At 41.0% G+C, this 20,467-nt stretch overlaps 1 protein-coding gene across 3 annotated transcripts; it reads right to left on the bottom strand.

Annotated features, from left to right (window-relative positions):
* Positions 1–1,120: 1,120 nt before the first annotated feature.
* Positions 1,121–20,156, bottom strand: CCNK (cyclin K). Of its 3 annotated transcripts, XM_063118025.1 has the most exons (12): positions 20,026–20,156; positions 18,931–19,194; positions 17,160–17,241; positions 14,585–14,716; positions 14,198–14,266; positions 12,719–12,824; positions 11,241–11,298; positions 8,910–9,079; positions 8,462–8,727; positions 6,936–6,969; positions 4,582–4,653; positions 1,121–2,455 (listed from the first exon to the last, which is right to left on the bottom strand). In XM_063118025.1, the coding sequence occupies exons 2-12, from the start codon at positions 19,125–19,127 to the stop codon at positions 1,830–1,832; spliced, it is 1,812 nt and encodes a 603-aa protein (XP_062974095.1). In that variant the 5' UTR covers positions 19,128–19,194; positions 20,026–20,156; the 3' UTR covers positions 1,121–1,829. The 3 variants fall into 3 exon arrangements, with proteins under 3 accessions (XP_062974095.1, XP_062974096.1, XP_062974097.1); XM_063118026.1 differs by lacking the exon at positions 14,198–14,266; XM_063118027.1 differs by lacking the exons at positions 17,160–17,241; positions 18,931–19,194; positions 20,026–20,156 and having other exon boundaries at positions 6,936–6,972; positions 14,198–14,309; positions 14,585–14,674.
* Between the last annotated feature and the right edge of the window lie 311 nt (positions 20,157–20,467).

The raw sequence follows: 20,467 nt of genomic DNA, 5'->3' as shown, positions 1-20,467 counted from the left end.
GAATTGCAGTATGAAACAATAGCAAGACAGGTTGGACAGTGATGAGCCGGGAAAAAGAGGACAATATCTCCCACTTGGCAAGGTGATCCTCAGGGTGCACTTATTCCTCCCAACATTTCCCTGCCCCCGTTAACAGCTGCAACGTACTAGGAAAGTACAAGGGTGACCACAGACATTAGACAGGCAAAAGTGTATTCTTGCGCAATTGTGAAAGGTCAACAGAAATTAATAAAAATAGAAGCTGGTAAACACAAAGGGCACACAATTGGAGCAGGGAGAGGGACAGGCAGAAAAGATGGGTTCTGCCACAAAGTCCCCTGGGATATGTGGTTGAGACAGCTGGATGACCAAGGGGGAGAACCCACCATAACCAGGCTCACTGTAGGTTGTTCCGTGAACAACCCACACTTTGCAGCTTGTTTGCTAGGGTGGGTTGTTGTGTCATGGGAACTCATCTATTGCCGCAAGGTGGCATATTAACCATGCAGTGTGGCTCATTAACCACCCTGAACTATCCCCACTACAAACCATGGGTTCGCAAGGTGGCTTGGTCAAGAAAAATGGTTAACAAGCCACCCTATGAAAAATCTCCTGGGTTCAGACAACCCACAGTTCAACAACTACTCACACTCAGCCACTGAATGTGCAGGAGCAAGTTGTGCGAACCCAGTCTCTCTTAAAGGAAGTCTGTTTAACAATCCTGGCATACTTTTGACTACAATTTTAAACGACCTCCAAGTTTCCTGAAAATTTTGACACTCAATTATTCCTTTCAACTTTCCTGTACTAAATTTCTTTCTGAGAAGTTTCCCTATAAAATTAAATTGATGGTCCTGAATTTTCCACTAACAAAAGTGCCAAATCTGGAAACCTGAGGTTATGTTTCTAAGCAATGCAAAAACGTTACATCTTTCCTTATAAAGCTTCACAAATCCTTCATACTTGGTATCCCATCCATGCCAGGAAGTGGGTTCTGTTGCTATGTTCACCTGTTCCCAGTTCCTCAAAATCAGCCAGATTTTGAATAAACAAATGCTTGGGTTGTACATGATCCTGATTAGATTTACTGGGTGGCAGGAGGGCTCTACCGAGACATTTTAAAAACGATTTCTACTCTCTATAGATTTCAGAACCAGGTTTATTTGGGTACATGTCAACAAAGTCAGCCTTTAAAAAAAATCAAGTTGTAAATCACCATATGCCATTACATTCAGACTTTCACACTTAGAAAACATAGATGATTATCTACAGGAATTTGCACATAAGTGTAAACATACATTACCGGTCAAGATCCAAGTACATTCCAAAACAAAAATGGCAGAAAGGCAAACACCAACGGATGTTCATCAGCTATGGACTGCAGATGTTGTATATGTATGTATAAATATATTAAATAAAATTGGCTCTGTTACTTCAAACTAAGTGTTGCTGGAATGTTATATAATGAAAACCAGAAAAGCCTTTTTCTCTCTCAGATGGAATGATAACCTTAATCCTGATACTTAAAAAGTAGGCACTGATTTCTAGAAGCAAATTTTCTTAGCAATATAACTAAGCCAATATGGCCTTTAAAACATTTGTACTAGTGCAAAGTAATCCAGTGCTAGAATTAACTTAGAACTTGGATTTTAACTAGCTTTGCAATATTGAAACTAAAGCCTGTATTGCTCTCTGCTGACTAAACTGTAAGCAGACCAGTAAAGATTTTAAGTCACTGCCTTCTAGATTTTCATACATCAGTCTCTACATTATACAAACTATTCCACTAGTTACCGCTCAACTCCTGTTAAACAATTCCCCAAAGTTACAAAGTATTCTGTGTACAACTGCTATCTCATCCAAGTAGCACGTCCAAGTCCTGCAACAGGTGGCATGCCAGGTGGTGGTATTGGAGGTGGTACTGGTGGCTGTCCACCAGGGGGCACTGTGGGAGGGGGGTAGCTTGCAGGTGGCATTCCCAGTCCTGGAGGGGGGTGAGGGGGGACAGCATGGGAGGGAGGTAACCGTGGAGGTGGGAAATTAGGGTTGTAGGTAGGTGGTGGTGGGTATCCTGGGGTAGGGGGAGGAATAGTCGGTGGGGGAAAGGAAGTGGGCGGTGGCGGAGGAACAGGTGGAGGAGGATTAGGAGGATACACATGAGGGTGATATGGCAAGTGAGCAGGAGGTCCATAGCTGGGCGGTAGAGCTCCATAGGTTGGTGCTTCTGTCTTCATCATTGATTGAAGGCTCTGATATCCTTCTCCTGACATGTAGGAATTGGTAGTGGACATGCCGGTTATGTAACTAGATGGTGGGGGTGGAGGTGGGGGACGGTGAGGCATAGGTGGCGGCTGATGTACAGGAGCCGGATGAGATGGAGGCGCAATCTGGACTTTTGCCATGTCTACGGAATCAACTGGAGTAGTAGCCTGATCACCTCCCATAGAAACTGCAGTTGTCAGAGGAGGCTTATGCTCTGAAAAGCAGAACCACAACACACACAAAAAACACGTTAGTCAACTGCATATGCCAATGAGAGAGAGTGATGAACAACACTGAATATACTTTCTCAGGTTCTATTCCCTGAGAAGAAGTGGACCTTTGAAAAGGAACTGCTGACCGTTTTAACAAGCAACAAAGAATAAGCCAGAGAATGGTAACCCGGAGGGATCTGAAGATAAAACCAAGCTTTGATTCCTATTTTAGCTTCTGTGAGTGAATGAGTGCAGGGGAAATACACAAAAGGTTGCAGAACAGAACATTGTGTTGGTCATGAAAGCAAGTCACTTGAAATCATTAGAAAATGAGACACTAAGTTGTTAAAATCCCCCCTGCCCCAATACATAGGGGGAAATGATGTGTCCATGAAAAGCTACTGCAATGGGTATTTTAGGTTTATTTAGATGGGGATATAAATGGGTAGTTCTTCCAAATCCCCTGACACAGGATGACACACTAGATGTAACCCAAATCTGTATTGGGTCTGAAGCAGCTGACAAAAGGGACAGGACCAGGCTGTTTGGAGTTTTTTCCGCACTATGTGAACTGAAAGATCCAATTATATAAATGACGGACAATGTGAGGAGTCCTGATGAATGAGTAGCCAATCATGAAGTCACATATTCTGACAGCTTCAATCATACTGTTTGCCTAAAACCTGTCTGCAAATGAACTATAGAAATCATTGAACTTGGTAGAAGAGCAGGAAAAAGCCCAGTTTCTTTCCTCCTTCTGTAATACGTTCAGGGAAGTTATAACTATTTCAAGGTCATAAAAGGTGGAGCTGGAAAAATACTGATTTCTTAATCAGATACTGTTGTCTAACAATTGTGACATTTTGCTAGCACTGATTATAGATTAAAAACATGATAAAGAATTGGGGAAATCGTCTTAAATAAACATTAGCAGTCTGTGTTTCAGCAAGAAATTCTACGAATTCCAGACATAATGAACACATTTGAAGAGGAGGAAATGTAAAGTGTTGCTACACACAGTTTATATATAGGTATTACATCTACATTGCATCTATCCTTTATGTTGGGCGGAGGGGGAAGTAGGTTATGTTTTAGAACTAAAAACATTAAGTTAGCAAGGTCTGCATTGTATTTCCTTGTGTTTTTGTTCCGAAACAAAGAACATACTGAGAATGCAAAGCTTACTGTTGGAAGTCTCTTTCAGCCCCATTTCATCAGTTAATATTAAGATTATGCAGTTGTACCATAAATTATTTAAGTCCTATCTCAGGGTCAGGAGAAGGACAGCTAACGTGTCAAAGGAATGGAAAGATGTTGAACAGCTGCAAGTCCTATTTGACAAAGGCAAAGTTCCTGCTTAAGGCAATCAAACTCTGAATAGGGAAAAAAAAAACCCTGAATTGCTGTTTAAGTGTTTGTATTTGCAGGACTGGCCCAAGACATTTTGCTAACCAAAGGAGAAAAACAAGGTGACTTCACCGCCTTTCCCCAATATTCCACATGGTAGCTGAATCTTAGTTTAACACAGAGCTCTGCCCTCCAACACCTCACCACTAGTCACTGCTCCACCTAGTGCTCTTCCTGCCACTCAAAAAGGTGCTGCAACATTTCCCAATCCCCATGTATGTATTTATCACAGAGAAGTGGCTGAAATGTCCTACCAGCACATGAATACTTAACCGCGTGAAATGCCCAATCCCTGCATGTATTTTGTGGCAACAGCCATCTGGATCTGGGGCTCCCAGAGGATGTATTGGGGTGGTGCACTAGATGATCCACCCAACCCAATGCCCTGTAAGCCAAATGACATCTGATCCCCAGCCAGTGCTTCAGATAGGGACCGGCTTCTCACTGGAAAGGACGTGGGGCACGCATAGCTACTGCGACTAAGGCACTGGCCGGAAATTCCTTGGCTGGGGTGGGTCTGCCGACCTTGTGCCTCCCCTACAGGCCGATTCCCGTTCTCTCTGATTAGAGAGAACAGCAGGGTTTCTCCTCCCCGGTAGCCTTCAGGGGGAAGGACTTCAGGGATGCTTACAAGAATATATTTATAGTTTCAGAGAAAACCACATTAAACTGAAGGCTACAATCAATTAGATTATATTTTCTATCTCACAATGGAACTCACCAGGTGGTGGATGCACAGGGGGTGCTGGTGGATGAGAAGCCTCAGTTTTAGCAATCTTAGTAGGGGGTGCCTCTGAAAATAGAAAAAAAAATTAAGAGGTAGTGTTGCGATTAACAGAACAAAAAAAGTAGCAGCAATCAAATAAAGTGATCTGTAAAAGACAGAGGAAAGAAATGGTGGTTCAACTGCTTAATGAGGATGGCAAATTGATAACAGATGACAAAGAAAAGGCTGAAATGCTCAATTCCTACTTTGCCTCGGTCTTCTCCCAAAAGCGGGTCTATGACCCCCCTGGAAAAAGTGAAGCAGAAGTTGAGGGGGCAGGATTGCAGTTTGAGATTGATAAACAAATGGTCAAAGAACACCTAATTTCCTTGAATGAGTTTAAATCTCCAGGGCCCGATGAACTGCATCCTAGAGTAATGAAGGAGCTAGCGGAAGAACTCTCAGAACCTTTGTCTATTATCTTTGCAAAATCATGGAAGATGGGTGAGGTGCCGGATGACTGGAGGAGGGCTAACGTTGTCCCTATCTTCAAAAAGGGCAAAAAGGAGGAACCTGGGAACTACAGACCAGTCAGTCTGACATCCATCCCTGGGAAAATTCTGGAGCAGATTATAAAGAAGTCAATCTGTAAACACCTTGAAATCAATGCGGTGATCACTAGAAGCCAACATGGATTTGTCAAGAACAAGTCCTGTCAGACTAATTTGATCTCATTTTTTGATAAGGTAACCTCCCTTGTGGACCGTGGGAATGCTGTGGACGTCATATATCTTGACTTCAGCAAAGCTTTTGACAAAGTACCACATGATATTCTGATTAACAAACTAGCTAAAAGTGGGCTAGATGGAACAACTATTAGGTGGATTCACAGTTGGCTACAGAATCGGACTCAAAGAGTACTTATCAATGGAACCTTCTCAAACTGGGGAGAGGCAACGAGTGGGGTACTGCAGGGCTCAGTCCTGGGCCCAGTGCTCTTCAACATTTTTATTAATGATTTGGACGAGGAGGTGCAGGGAACGCTGATCAAATTTGCAGATGACACCAAATTGGGTGGGATAGCTAATACCCTGGAAGACAGAAACAAACTTCAAAGTGATCTTGATAGGCTGGAGTGCTGGGCTGAAAACAACAGAATGAAATTTAATAGGGATAAATGCCAAGTTCTACATTTAGGAAATAGAAACCAAAGGCACAGTTACAAGATGGGGGATACTTGGCTCAGCAATACTACAAATGAGAAGGATCTTGGAATTGTTGTAGATTGCAAGCTGAATATGAGCCAACAGTGCGATATGGCTGCAAGAAAGGCCAATGCTATTTTGGGCTGCATTAATAGAAGTATAGCTTCCAAATCACGTGAGGTACTGGTTCCTCTCTATTCGGCCCTGGTTAGGCCTCATCTAGAGTATTGCGTCCAGTTCTGGGCTCCACAATTCAAGAAGGACGCAGACAAGCTGGAGCGGGTTCAGAGGAAGGCAACCAGGATGATCAGGGGTCTGGAAACAAAGCCCTATGAAGAGAGACTGAAAGAACTGGGCATGTTTAGCCTGGAGAAGAGAAGATTGAGGAGAGATATGATAGCACTCTTCAAATACTTAAAAGGTTGTCACACAAAAGAGGGCCAGGATCTCTTCTCGATCCTCCCAGAGTGCAGGACACGGAATAAAGGGCTCAAGTTAAAGGAAGCCAGATTCCAGCTGGACATCACGAAAAACTTCCTGACTGTTAGAGCAGTGCGACAATGGAGTCAGTTGCCTGCGGAGGTTGTGGGCTCTCCCACACTGGAGGCATTCAAGAGGCAGCTGGTCAACCGTCTGTCAGGGATGCTTTAGGGTGGATTCCTGCACTGAGCAGGCGGTTGGACTCGATGGCCTTGTAGGCCCCTTCCAACTCTGCTATTCTATGATTCTAAGTTACTTCAGACTAAAAGTAACAATACAATTGTAGAGTTTAAGGCTGAGTGGGACTTGCTTCTGATTAGATATGCATGAAGTGCATTGCAAACAACTCTCATCTGCCCTGTGGGAAGGAAGGAGAGAGAAAGGAGCAGGCAAAGGGGAAATCAGGGCTTGCTCCAATTGGTCTGTCCCTCCACCAGCCCTGCTGAAATTCTACTTGATTTTTTCCTCTTCCCCCCCATTTGCTTTTCCTTGTGTGTCATGTCTATTTTAGATTGTGAGCTTGCAGGCAGGGACTTGTCTCGAGTGTCTCATGTGCTGACTGATTTTAAACTGCTCCAGGAACATTTTCTGAGGTGAGGAACAGGATAAAAATACTTTAAATAAAGTATACTTTTATTCTTATAAAATAAATCATTACAAAACAAAAGAAAAAAAGTATCTTACCTGCAGTTTTGGTTTCATCCTTTGGTGATACAGCCTGTTAAAGAGGGGGAAAGTGTGCAAATCAGTCAAATCACACTAGTAGCAGGATCTACATGCTTGAAATAAATGATAATTCAGCAGTTCCAACACTCTTCATAAGACTTCAATATTGCCAATAAAAATTGTGAGGTAGTCAAGAGCTTCAAGCTTTTCATTCTGACCACAGATTCATTCATTTATTTCATGCCTATTTCATAGCCTGCAGACAATTTTAAGGCAATGGTCATATCAGATATCTCACAGAGGCCTAGCTAACAAGGCTGCCAGAAACAAAGTTTCATTTTGACTTATTATTGGCAGGAAGCTTGACCTGAGAAAAAGAGAACATTATGAGGAAAAAAGTTGTTTGATATGCTTCATGTTCCCAGACAGGTCAGATAACAAGTTGGGGCATCGCTATTAAACTTGCTATCGAACTATGGTGACATTTACACATATGAATAAATATGAAGAGGCAGGATTAAGAATCAAAGTACAGTAAGCGATCATATCACACATCGAATGTTCAAAAGTAAACGGAAGATACTGGCTGGGTTTGCTGCCAACAAACTGCCAATAAATAAATAAACAAACAAACAGGCGATAACCTCTGCTAGCCGAAAGCTGTGTTGGCCGTGTATGTTCTATACCAGGGGTCCTCAACCTTTTTGGACCCATGGACACATTTGGGAATTTGAGAAACTGTTGTGGGCACTGTCACAAAATGGCTCCCAAGGAGGATGCAGCTAGTCATAAAATGGCTGCCATGGAGGCCTGGGCAGTGAGAAGTGAGCTAAAGACATGGGGCAGGGAGAGAAATAATGAGCCCAAAGGCTGAGAGGGAGGGGGAAACAGCAAGGCAAAGAGGTAGAAGGAGAGAAAGACTAGAGGCAGGAAAGGGAGACAGAAGACTACCCTCACATTTTCCAAGGTTTTTATTTTTAAAAAAATTCAAAGGGTGCAGTGGAGAGCACTGAAGGTGCCTGCAGGTAGCAAGGCACTCATCGCTGCCATGTTGGGGGCCCTTGTTTTATACTTTGTCTTGACCTTCTTTTCTGATTTCCTTTAGGGTATGTGGTGAGCGTAAGTATGATATTGTCCTTCTCATTAATGGAAAGCAACGGGAACTCCTTCTAACCTATCCAGTTACTTGTGGTTTAGTATTTCCCAATGCCAAAGTCAAGCCATGTCCTAGGACGTTAAGCTAGACATATCAGGTAGGAACTCTAGGATAGCTTCTTAATTGGGAAAGGGACTGGCCGATGATCCTTTTAAAATAAATAACATTACCAATTGGGCAAGGAAACTAGCGCCCTTTACACTATTCCCATATATCCTTCTTTTCCTACCCCAGAAATCTTTTCTACCTTAGGAATATCTTGCACCGCCCAACAGCCACAGCTCTTGGGGCAGTTCACAAAAATTAAAACATCAAATAAATAGTAAAAGTATGGGTTAAAATATCTGCTGTGCTTTGCAGGGTAAGATATTATTTCTATTATCCTTACCGCTGGTCGTTTTGCCTGCCGGGGAGGACTGGACTGAGGCGAGGGCTTTTTGGACTGTTGAGCTTGTGGCTGCTGTTGCTGCTGTCCTGCTGGTTGAGACTCTTTTGGCTGTTGTGGTTGTGACTGCTCTGAACTTTGAGATTGCTGGGGTGGCGGCACCGGAGGTGTGGACTGAAGCGAAGGAGGCTGCGGCAGCTGATGTGGGGTATGATGAGGCATTTGCTGCTTCCCTTGCGAGTACAGATCTAAGATCTGATGACAGATGTCTTTAAAAAGAAAGACAATGTTAAGCATAGAAATGAACAGCTAAAGAACGAGAATTGTTTGAAAGTTGTGTTCAAAGTGGTACCAATGCATTTTCAAGAAGTCAACAAGTTCAAAACTACTGCATTGTATTCTCAGTTTTGCATTAGACCACTTTCTGAGCGCCAGCAAATCTTTCCAGTACCTTCCAGGACATCAACAGGTACATCTTGCACAAACTGCTCCCACCATCTTCTGTACATTGGCTTTGATGTCCACTCCTGAATCTCGAACTTGCACAAACGGCCAGCCAGATACATCACTGCAACTGCTATAATCTCAGGCTCCCATTGCAGGGACAATGTAGTGCACAGACTAGAAAAACAAACCAGAATCCACATCAGGAGAGTCTCACCAGACATCTGCATGTTATTATTTAGCAGTTATTACGAATGATATAGTAATGATTTAACAGAAAAGTGGCATAATGATGTAATAAATAAATTAACTCAATATATGACCCAAACAGATCAAACGTCCTCATACCAAAATTGTATCAGGCTGATTAGTGGTTATGAGCAACCTTATTTTCATTAATCTATTAAATTATGGCAGCAATACAAAACTCACATTTTGCATTCTTTGTGTCATATTAGAGATACAAAACAGATTGAATAATCTGCTCCTGTTAAAAAATTTAGACGTAATCTCGGCAACACTCAAAGTCAGTGGGGATGCTCCATTGTGGTATGGAATTATAATCGCTGAAGTTTTCTTCAGTGTCTCAAGAAAAAGCTTTATTGGCATCAGCATGAAACATTTCAGAGTGTTGCCAACGGGCAGGCAGGTTGAACTCATCCTGATCCTTTCTAGCAGTGTTCTACTACAGCTTATTTATGACAATTAAGGTTCACCATAATGTTGAATTGCAATGATCCCCAGAAAGATCTAAAGGTACTTCTTTTGTCTTCCTTTCATTTCCAGGTACTGCAAAATGAGACTCAGCAGCACAAAGGCTTCTGATTTAGCACGAAGCAATGACCATGCACACATTAAATATTGACATTGCACAACCATATTCTGAACCATATATAGAACCTTCTGGCAGCTTTCAAAGGCAGCCTGATGTACATCACATTGCAACGACTCCAGAATAGTTGTTTTAAATGGATATTGTTTTTATGCTTTTGATGGTTTTAAATTTTTGTATATTTGTTTTTAATGTTCACTGTTTTTAACCTTTGTAACCCCCCCAGAGAACTTCAGCTATGGGGCGGTATATAAATGTAGAAAAAGGAAAGGAACCTCTCGTGCAAGCACTGAGTCATTACTAACTCTTGGAGGGACGCCAGCTTTCGCTGACATTTTCTTGGCAGGCCTTAAAGCGGGGTGGTTTGCCGTTGCCTTCCCCAGCCATTATTACCTTTCCCCCAGCTCACTGGGTACTCATTTTACCGACCTCGGGAGGATGGAAGGCTGAGTTGACCTGAGCCGGCTGCCTGACACCAGCTTCCGCTGGGCTCGAACTCAGGCCATGGGGAGAGTTTCAGCTGCAGAAACTGCTGCTTTACCGTTCTGCAGCACAAGAGGCTCTTATAAATGTAATTTATAATATAAATTAATATTATTAATTTATAATTTATAATGTAATAATAATTTATAATGTAATATAAATGTAATAAATAAATAAAATATTCCAAATGAGAAGTTAACATGCCATGATAATGGCTATCCCTGTCCATGTAGGTCATAGCTGGTCTACTAGTCTTAGTTGGTAAAAGGCATTCTGTGCCCCCAGCAACAAAGATAAAAACCTGAGAGTGCGCCTTCTCCCTTACCAACCTGCCCAATCAGTGAGGCTCACAGGGCAGGCTCCTGGTGGTTCCACATGGACTTATAGCCTGACTGCAGTCCACCAAGAGAGCAGTCAGTGTGGCAGCTTCCTTCTTATGGAACTCCTGCCTCTGGAGGTCATGTAGGTGCTAACATTGCACTGTTTTTGGCATCTCCTGAAAACAGCTCTTTTCCAGCAAGCTTTCTTTGGTTGACTATTTTTTTTTAAGAATAATTTTTATAGCATGTTTATTCTTTTTATCTTCTATTCATTTTATCTCTTGTTGGTCACCACTCCGCAACCTGTCTAGGTGGCGAGTGGTATACAAATGTTATAAATAAATTATGACCTCCAGGCTATGAACTTGATCCAAGCCTAACAGGATGAACCACATAGTAATGATACCTTCATCTTGTCTAGATTGAAGTTAAGTTTATTTCCTTCTTCTCGTCCATTACTCCAGGCATTGATTTGAGCACTCCTGTTTCATGTTCCTCTTCCATACACTGCACACTTTAATATGCAATTGTAGCCACACTCCAAAGCACTTAATCAAATTTTGGCCAAGGATGTAAGGTAGGGTGCAAATGAATCTGAATAATGATTTTTAAAAAAAATTCCTTTTGAAATACTGCAGACAAAAAAGTGACCAGAATCTCAAATATAAAACAAAACAGAACTTTTTTAGCAGATAATTTTTACCTGTCATTTACAAATGTCCACGCCATTTGAACCAGTTTTTGAATTTTGTTCTTATCACCTATTGAGACGGTCAAAAACAAATTACTCTATTAGGACAATAAACAGCTTTGTAGTTATCAGATGTGTAACACAATTCTATGCATGCTTATTCACAAGACCCACCAAGTTCAACAGGCACACTTCAATAAATTTGCTAGCCATGGTGAAGTAGGCAATTCTCACTGGCAAGTCTGACGAGTAGTCAGGCTTCCTCCCTACTTTGAAGCTGAAGAGGTGGGCGGAGACCATCTGGGCTGTTTCGCAGCCCTCTTTCCAGCTCCAAAATTTGGGAAGAAGGCTGGGCATTGTTTGGCATCTGCAAAATCAAGAAGAGCCTCAGCAACACAGGGCCAAACTGGCAGCCCAGCTCCTCACTGGCCTTTCCCACTCGGGAGCAAGAAAGGCAGCCTGCAGGGATTGGAGCTCCACTCTTTCCCTCGGGGAAAATCAGGCAGGCAGAAGCACCTTTGGGCTCTGCTGCCAATAGGTGCTTCATGTGCCTTTATGGGGCAGAACCCAATAGAGGGCACTTTTTTCTCCTCACCTGGCGTTTCCCAAGGGAAAGGCTGGTGGAGAGGGCTTGACCAGCAGGGTGCTGGCAACTACAATCTTTGATTTGGTCAAAAAGGTCCGTCAAGCATTCCAGTCCTCTCTCAATGGGATTTACGCAGAAGCATGCACTGGATTGCAGCCTTACAAATTGCATGCATCTTTGTAAGATACAGACTCAGTAGTCTATAAGCTTTACATGAAAACTACACATGTATCTCCAATGGGATGGGCAACTGTTTGCTGAAGTATATGCATCTAGCTTTTGATTCTACCGATTGTGTATTCAAAGCCCCTCTGAAATTATTGCAGTCAATCAGCTGATCAGAAGTGAATGGATTCAGAGCCCTGCTTCTTCTCCACCAAACAGCTACCCTGCAGGTTTAACCTTTTTGACAAGAGCTTTACACAAACTGCCTCAGCTGCTACTTTGAATTGGAGGTGAGTCAGACTAAAAGCTAAATAATAATAATAATGCAAGACATTACTTCATCCAAGCAGAATTACATTCCTCCTTCTTGGAAGTCAGCGCACACAAAAAAGACATGTGTGCGATTAATCACATGTGATGACCTACACAGTTTTCATGCTTTTTCCTACGCAGTTTTTACATATGTGTAGGCACAAAGACAACTGAGTGAATTTAAGTTCATCTCCCTTGTAAAACAAACTGCATAAATGAAATCACACAAAGAATGCAACAAATCTAGACTTCATATCTGTCTCATACCCTAAACTTTATATACAAGTGCAAACTATGCTAAATGGCTTACAAATATTTCATTTTTTCATTTCCATAAGATCTTCTAAAACTCTGGCAGATGAAACAGTGACAAAAATGGATAATCAAATACATACATACTAACATTCAGTAACGCAACTTTCCATACCTTTGAGTTGCTTAGCATATTTAAGCAGGAATTGGTAAGGGTGCTCCACTTGTAAGTCAAATTTTATTGTCTGCAGTAAGATCCTCTCTAAAACCATAACTTCTTCCTAAATATCAAAAGGGAGCAAAGACTATATCACTCCAAAATGTCAGCTAATTAATTTTTCATGTCACAAAAGTTCCAGATGACATTAAACAATAACGCCAAGGGATGCTGTATCTACGGTTATCTACTTCTGGAATATTAGGCTTCTGTGACGTAACCTCAACTATATAGTTTTTAAAAAACTGGCACTTCTCTTACCATCTAAATAAAGGACCTGTATTTTTGTGGTTGTGCAACATATTCAGCAAGAGCAATTTCCTCCTAGCTCACCAGTGGATGTTCAGAACCCTTCAGGTTTCTCTCCATATCCTACACTTGGTGTCTCTGTGGCCTAAAAAGCTAGTAGGAAGAAGAAGTAGTAGGAGCGTACAAGGAACTATAGTTATAGTCAAGTCTGATGCGTCTCTAGCTTTCCCTGCTGGGAAAAAAGCCTCTTGGACTACTGGGGAAATATCAACAAGGGCAAAATATGGGGAGAGTAGAGAGGTGAGGTTATGGGCTACAAATTCTGTGGGCACTGAGGCGGTTGCTTTCCTGGCAACCTAATGCACTGGCCTTCACTACCTCCACAATATGACCCAATGGCAAATCCAATTGCTTATACCTGCTGTACAACCATATTCTGGGGTGGGGAATACGTAATACTGCTGCCGGTTCTGGGGAAAGAGCGAAACTACACAGATGTGCAGTCAAATGCTAATTTCTAGGAAAGAAATAGAGCTGTTTGCTTTCAGTTATTTCAAGAATGACTTCCAACAGCTCAAGAAAAATCTCCATGATAAAAGCATAATTTGGATGTTGATAAAGGCTACTTTATTTTTTCCTGCAAGCTTATCTGGGCAGGTTCTTTCAGTTTGTCATTACTTGGAGTACTACTCCAACACACTAACAGAAGCGTCTTCGCTGATAACTAATTCCAGTGGACTTGGATGGAACATATCCTCAGGAGTCACCATCTCACCAAAATGGGTCAAGGACATAACTTTAATCTTCTCATGCTGGTTATCTGAATGCATAAAGGCTAGCTAAAGCTTTGGGTCTACAGCAATTTTCACAAGAATAGACAACCACAATAATCTTGCTAGGGAACTACTCACAAAGTGTTCAGATGCTCCCAGAGCTGCTGACAGACAATGTGGCAGAACAGCCTAGTGACACATATACTCTGACTTATATGCTGAAACAAGCCAATGAAATATTTGGTCCATGTTAACCTGCATGGCTTTCTAGGATATGTTAATTTTGTAAAGATTACCTTTTGTAAAGAGTACCTTTGTGACTAAGTTGTCTGAAGACTTTGAGGATAAGAAAATGCCTATAATTACTATAACAAAGAAATAAGTGACAAAAGTTTATTTTTTCCAATTTGCTTACTGTATGCATATGGCTGCACTCTGTGTGGCCAGTTTCACTGCTTCCCCTGTGCAGTGGATTATTTCTTTGCTGAAAAGACAGGCAAATGCAACAGGAGAACAACACACAAGCACTGCAATATACATTGCCTTTCAAAACAACATATGGTGAAAATACTATCTAAATGAACCCAACCACTGAAATGTCTTTCAGTTGTTAAATACTGAAATAACTTGTCAATATTTATAAAAAAACAATTCAAGTCTTCTAGTTTAGGCTTACTGCTAGTTTAAGCTGTTTTATACCAAGACCACCACTGATATCATGTGCTAATCGTCTGCAGACAATAATATTAGGGTTGTGCCATGACAATTTAAGTGCAATAAACATTAGCACATGTCAGTTTACCTTTGGATCATCTCCAAACTGCCCAAACTGCACATCATTTAATAAATTACGAGCTGTTTTGATGATATCTTTACATTTTTTGGGTGTTTCTTCAACTTTCCCTGCTAGGAAGAGACAGCAAGCACCAGTCACCTATCAAAAAACACACAAGAAAAATGGCTTTAGAAAGTTCTCTAGCTATACAATTCAAAGAAAAGAACATTTCACTTATGTTAAGAAAAACAAGTTATCCCATTCATAAAAATAAAAGTATACATATCTGACATATGCAGACACCTACTTCGCTAAAAAATGTTAATCACCAGCAGTATATTGGAAAGCTCTAAAATAATAATAATACTTCAGCCAGATCATAAGAGGAGCCCTGCTGGATCAGACCAAGGGTTCACCTTGTCAGGGTGGATAAAAATCAATGTTTTTTTTTAAATTAAAAAAAACAAAACAGATTTTTTAAAATTTAAATTGGATTTTTTTTATTTAAATCAGATTTTTTAAATTTAAATTGGACGTTTTTAATAAAATGCTTTTTGAGGAAAAGTCTATCTAAAGATAGTTTTCTATTTAAGATACATTATAGTCCAAAGGTTAGTCATTATGAAATAAGGATTAGTTTTTAATTATGTAGCATGAAGCTTTTTAAATTTTTTGGTAAATGAATTCCATTAATCCATTCACAATGTCATGCTCTTCCAGAGGTTTCTGTAAGATTATTTTTCTTCTTCCAATAAAGTACAGCAGAAAAGTTGTCCAAATATGAAAGATTAACCTATTAAACAGGAGATATCCTATTTCTTCGATTCTAAGACACACTTTTCCCCCCCTATAAACATCTCTAAAAATGGGGTGCATCTTAGAATCGCGGGTGTGTCTTAGGATTTTTTTTTCTGTTGGTGGTACTGAAATTAGTGTGCGTGTTACAATCGAAGAAATACGGTAGTTCACCTCGCATTAATTTCAAAACTATCTATCTATAATGTGTTTCTAATAGTATAACTAAGTCAGTATTATTATTATTTTGATATAACTGTAAAACTAATCTGAAAAGTTGCTATTCTAAAAATGAAACCTTCACCTAGTTGTAAATATTAAGATTATACCAGCAAGAATGAATCTTTGGGGAGGGGGGGCAAAGTAACATGATTAAATTGAGTCTTTCTGAGTAGTGATTTAAATCATGATTTAAATCATATCCACCCTGCATCTAGTCCAGCATTTTGTTCACAATGGTCAATCAGCTGTTGACCAGGAGCCCACAATCAGAACATGACTTCAATAGCACCCTCCCAACCATGTTCCCCAGCAACTGGTGTATGTAGGCTTTATACCTCTGCTACTGGAGGTAGCACATAGCTATCAGGACTAGTAGCTATTGATAGCCTTCTCCTCCAGGAATTTATCTAACCCCTTTTTAAAACCATCAAAATTGATGGCCATCACTACATCTTATGGTAGTGAAGTACACACTCTGTTAACTGTGTGCTTTGTTGAATCAGACCAAAATTCCATCTAGATCAACACTGTTTTTCTAAAAGCCAGAACTTGCCAAGATACTTGCTTCTCAGCCTATAGAAATCTCTTTGCCCCACCTACTGGCATCTGAGTGAAACAACTGCCAGTTTACGATACTCAAATTTTTCCTACTGTTTGATTTGAGATCCTGTTTTATTGTGTTTTTATTGCTCTTTATTGCTTTTAATACTGTATCTTTTTATGTGTTGTTGTTTCACAGGTTGGGAGAGCTTCTGCCCTGAAAGGCGGGCAAGAAATATTTTAAATAAGTAAGTAAATAACTGGTAAACATTTAATTTGCACAATAATACAGCATATTACGACACAATCACAGCAAGAACACATTGACCACTTTTCGATGCCTGAGTAAGAATTCTAGAGAATCCTGATTTATTCTAAAAGAGCTGTGTTTTGGTGCTTATAATTCATTTGCTCCCACTTGCCTCTTCCTTGCCAACAGGACATACTAAGGTAAGCAAGAATCAAAGGCTTAGCATGTCACCCAGCCCAGGATTCTTGGCTTGTTGTACCAAGGAGTATTCTTGGTTAACAAATCCTGGCTTGTTTGGAAGCAATAAGCCAGGAGCCCCGGTTTGAACAATATAGTAACTTTTGATTCCTGGTTTGTTTAGCTGCTCCTGCAGGCAACAGGAGCCAATTAAGGAGGAGCTAAATGGGCTGCATACACTAGCACGTTCATAGTAAGTGAGGATTCTTCAGAATTTTGGCTTAACATGGCATCTGAATGCAGCCATTGCCTGAATTTGCAATAGGAAACTGAAATACTTTAAAACATCCCAAATTCAAAGTTTTCTGTGAAGCTTTTGGCACGTCAGACTTATCCTACTGCAACAAATCCTAAGAATATATAACTACAATAATTGCATATTCTTTCCCTATTTCCCTATTATAGCTTGTCATGTCTATTTCTAGATTTTAATCCTCTTGGCACAGGGACATATGTTTTATTCTTTGTCAAACATCATGTAGATGGATGGCACAGTATCATCATCATAATCAAAATAATAAATGACTTTTTAAAGAAAAGAAACAGATTTATACTTACATATCTTGGGAACTGTTTAAAGGAATGGAACATATAAAATCGATGAAAGTATATTATTCCAGTTGCCAGCGTATCATAATGTCTGGATCATAGGTTAAGAATGTAAACAAAACTTAGCTCAAACTCAAGTATAAATTTTAATCTCAAATGAATCTGAATAATGTATCAAAATTCATATGATGGTGGTTTAGTTTTAAGTTTTTATTGTTATATATTGTATTTTAAAGTTGTATTTGTTTGTGAGCCACCCAGAGAACTTTATAGTATGGTTACATATAATAATAAAATTAATGAACAAAGAACATACATCACTAAAATACTAAAACACTGGTACAGACACTAACATTACATGTTGGTTTGACAATAAATGAACTCAGCAGACCATTTTTCAACATAATGACACAATCAGGCTATAAGTGACTTGCAATGTACAACAGGATTTTTTACATGGTTAAAGGCTGAGTTTGCTTTTCAACCCCCAAGAGTTTTGGATGACAAACCCAGGCGTGCCATTCAACAAGCTATTCTGAAACAAAGCAAATCCCATGCTCGGATACAGACACCATTTTTCAACTAAGAATCTAGTGCCTAAATTTGCTACCCTCCCACTCTTTCCCCCTGCCAATACCCTTTCCTTTTGTGTCATGTTTTTTAGATTGTAAGCCTGAGGGCAGGGACTCTCTCAAGAAGTATTTTTGTAAGCCACCTTGAGAGCCATTTTGGCTAAAGGGTGGGTTAAAAATGCTATAACAAATAAATTTTATTTTATTTAAATTACTGCGTTCACATTTATATAGGGCAATCATTGACCATCTCCAGTTCAATGCATTTACATTACCTGTGTGTAGAATAGACTCAAGAATTAACTACACTTCCGCCTTATGCTGCTGCATTTTACACTGGTAGTATTGACTGTTTCTTGCAACAGCACCAATACATGTGAACCTACCTTGTGCTACAGTGAAATTAGTAACTGAAAATTAATATGAATATTAGGAATGAGGAACACAGAGACCTAGTTTGAATTATCACAATGGGGGAAGGAACCATTGTGGTTCCCCTCACGCCCACCATCTGCATAATCTCCCACAATGTAGCAGAGGGTGGGGTGGCGTGCGAACCTGGTATTGGGTGCAGCGGCAGTTGCTTCACACCAGGCTAGCATGACACGACAAACCCTGCTCCATCACGGGAGATTATGCAAATACCCTATTTCTTCGATGCTAAGACACACTTTTCCCCTCATATAAACATCTCTAAAAATGGGGTGCGTCTTAGAATCGCGGGTGTGTCTTAGGGTTTTTTTTTCTGTTGGTGGTACTGAAATTAGTGTGCGTCTTACAATCGAAGAAATACGGTAGTGATTGCATGCACAACATGCGCAATTCTTTTCCCTGCTGTCATTGTCTGAACACAACCAGAATCTCTGAAAAACAGGCGAAACTAAGTTGACACTTCATCAGTCAAGTGTTCTGCAAAATATTACACTAGTGTTTTCAAATAACCTACTCTGAAATATTTATCACTATAATCCTTTTTTAGAAATTACAAGGCAAGTGTAAGAAGTTGATTCAAATAGTTCAATTTCTGGTTTAAAATCAAGGAGGAAAAAATAGAAGTAGATGACCTGATAGTTACTAGCTATTAAACTTTTAAGCACAATTAAAGGGTAATCTGAAAACACTGCTCGGATGTAGGTATTAAGCAAGAACAATCTTAACTCAACTGTCAAGTGCAAGAAATCCAAGCAACACACGAACTCAAAGGATACAGTCCTAAGCGGGTTCCGACATCAAATATGAACCGGGCACCTTCTCTACGGTATCTTGCCTCGGTTGCTGGATCAAGTCCTTCTAATTGCGATGGTGTATGAGCCAAGTCTTTCTTATCCCAGTACCAGCATGGTTTTGTGTGGTCTAGGTTTGCCAAAGCCGCAGAAGGACTGGAATTTTCTTTGTTTTCCTTCATTTATTGATGTAGAAAAAAATCCTGTTTGACAGGTGATCAAGGAGTTTTCATGCAATCACTTTAGAACCTTTGAAGAAAAAAAAGTTGGTTGATACACACAATGTTACATACAGCAATACACGCTAACCCTGAATAAAGAAAAAAAAACATTTTATTATTTTCTCAGCTCAGCTCTGTCCTGCCAGAAAGGATGATGGCATTACAAGGGGTGGGGGAAAGACCTGCTGTTCACATGACCCAAAACCACAGGAGCGCTTTGCAGCCCAAATGCATATTTTCAGGCAGTTGGTGCATCGGCAACTAATTTCTAGCACCCTGGAAGCCAGATATTAGTAATCTTTCCTGCCCTAATCCCATCTCTCCTGTATTGATTGATTTATTGTAAATTTTACATCTCGCCCTTCTGAAGTATTCACATCACTTAAAGGAAGCTAACAAATAATTGTTTTTCTGGAGACCTGCTATTTCCAAACAAAGCAACAATTCTTTCTAAGGCATCTGAGCCTACTCACAGCTGGCCCCTTTGGCTCCCATATAAACAACAATCACGGAGCATTCTGCTGTGGGTTGCGCCAACTGCCAGTTGATGATTTAAAGAACTGCCATCCTTTGCCACCAACAGCCGCACGCACGAAACAAACAAGCAACCTCCCAACAAGACGGAACACGTAACATGTGAAGGAACTCTGAGTCACCTCACATCCACCCGCCACACAGCGCATTAGTTACTTTCTACCTCACATTTCAGACATAGTAGAGAAATCCCCTCAACCCCTACTCCGCACCACCACTAATACATAAAGCTGCCGCCAGTGCCACGGGCTAAGCAGCGGCCTCCCCATCTTTCACCCCATAGGATTCCTCAGACTTTGGGGGTAACAAGGACTTCTTCACCTACTCACTCACTCCTTCCCGGAGCCACTCACAGAAAACAGCGCACGACGGAGCCCCAAACGCGTCAAGCCACTAACGACACCCCCTGCGCGGCGCCATCTTGGGAAAGCCTGGGCAAAGCCGTTGCTGACGTCGTTGCGTCGGTAGGAGCGCGAGAGAGCGGATAGACACCGCCCCACGAATCCGACCTCAGCCTTGACTCTTAGCCCCGCCTCCTTCACGCGCGCGCGTGAGAAGGCTGGTTGAGTCACTTATGCACTCTCCTTCTGCCTCAAAAGCGATTTCGATGCCGCCGGCCAATCGGAAGGACATAACAGAGGAACGAAGGCAGGCACTCCAGCCAATGAGCTCTCCGAAGGCAGGAGAGGTAGGCGGGTAGAGATTAATATCCCCTTGCCAATCAAAATTCACGACACCTCCTCTCTGCTGCGTTCCCTGTGCCGCTT

The sequence above is a fragment of the Elgaria multicarinata genome, chromosome 2 (genome assembly GCF_023053635.1).
Source record: "Elgaria multicarinata webbii isolate HBS135686 ecotype San Diego chromosome 2, rElgMul1.1.pri, whole genome shotgun sequence".
In the NCBI taxonomy this organism is placed as follows: domain Eukaryota; kingdom Metazoa; phylum Chordata; class Lepidosauria; order Squamata; family Anguidae; genus Elgaria; species Elgaria multicarinata.
Note: the sequence above shows the minus strand (reverse complement) of the source record. Positions and strands in the feature narration are given on the sequence as shown.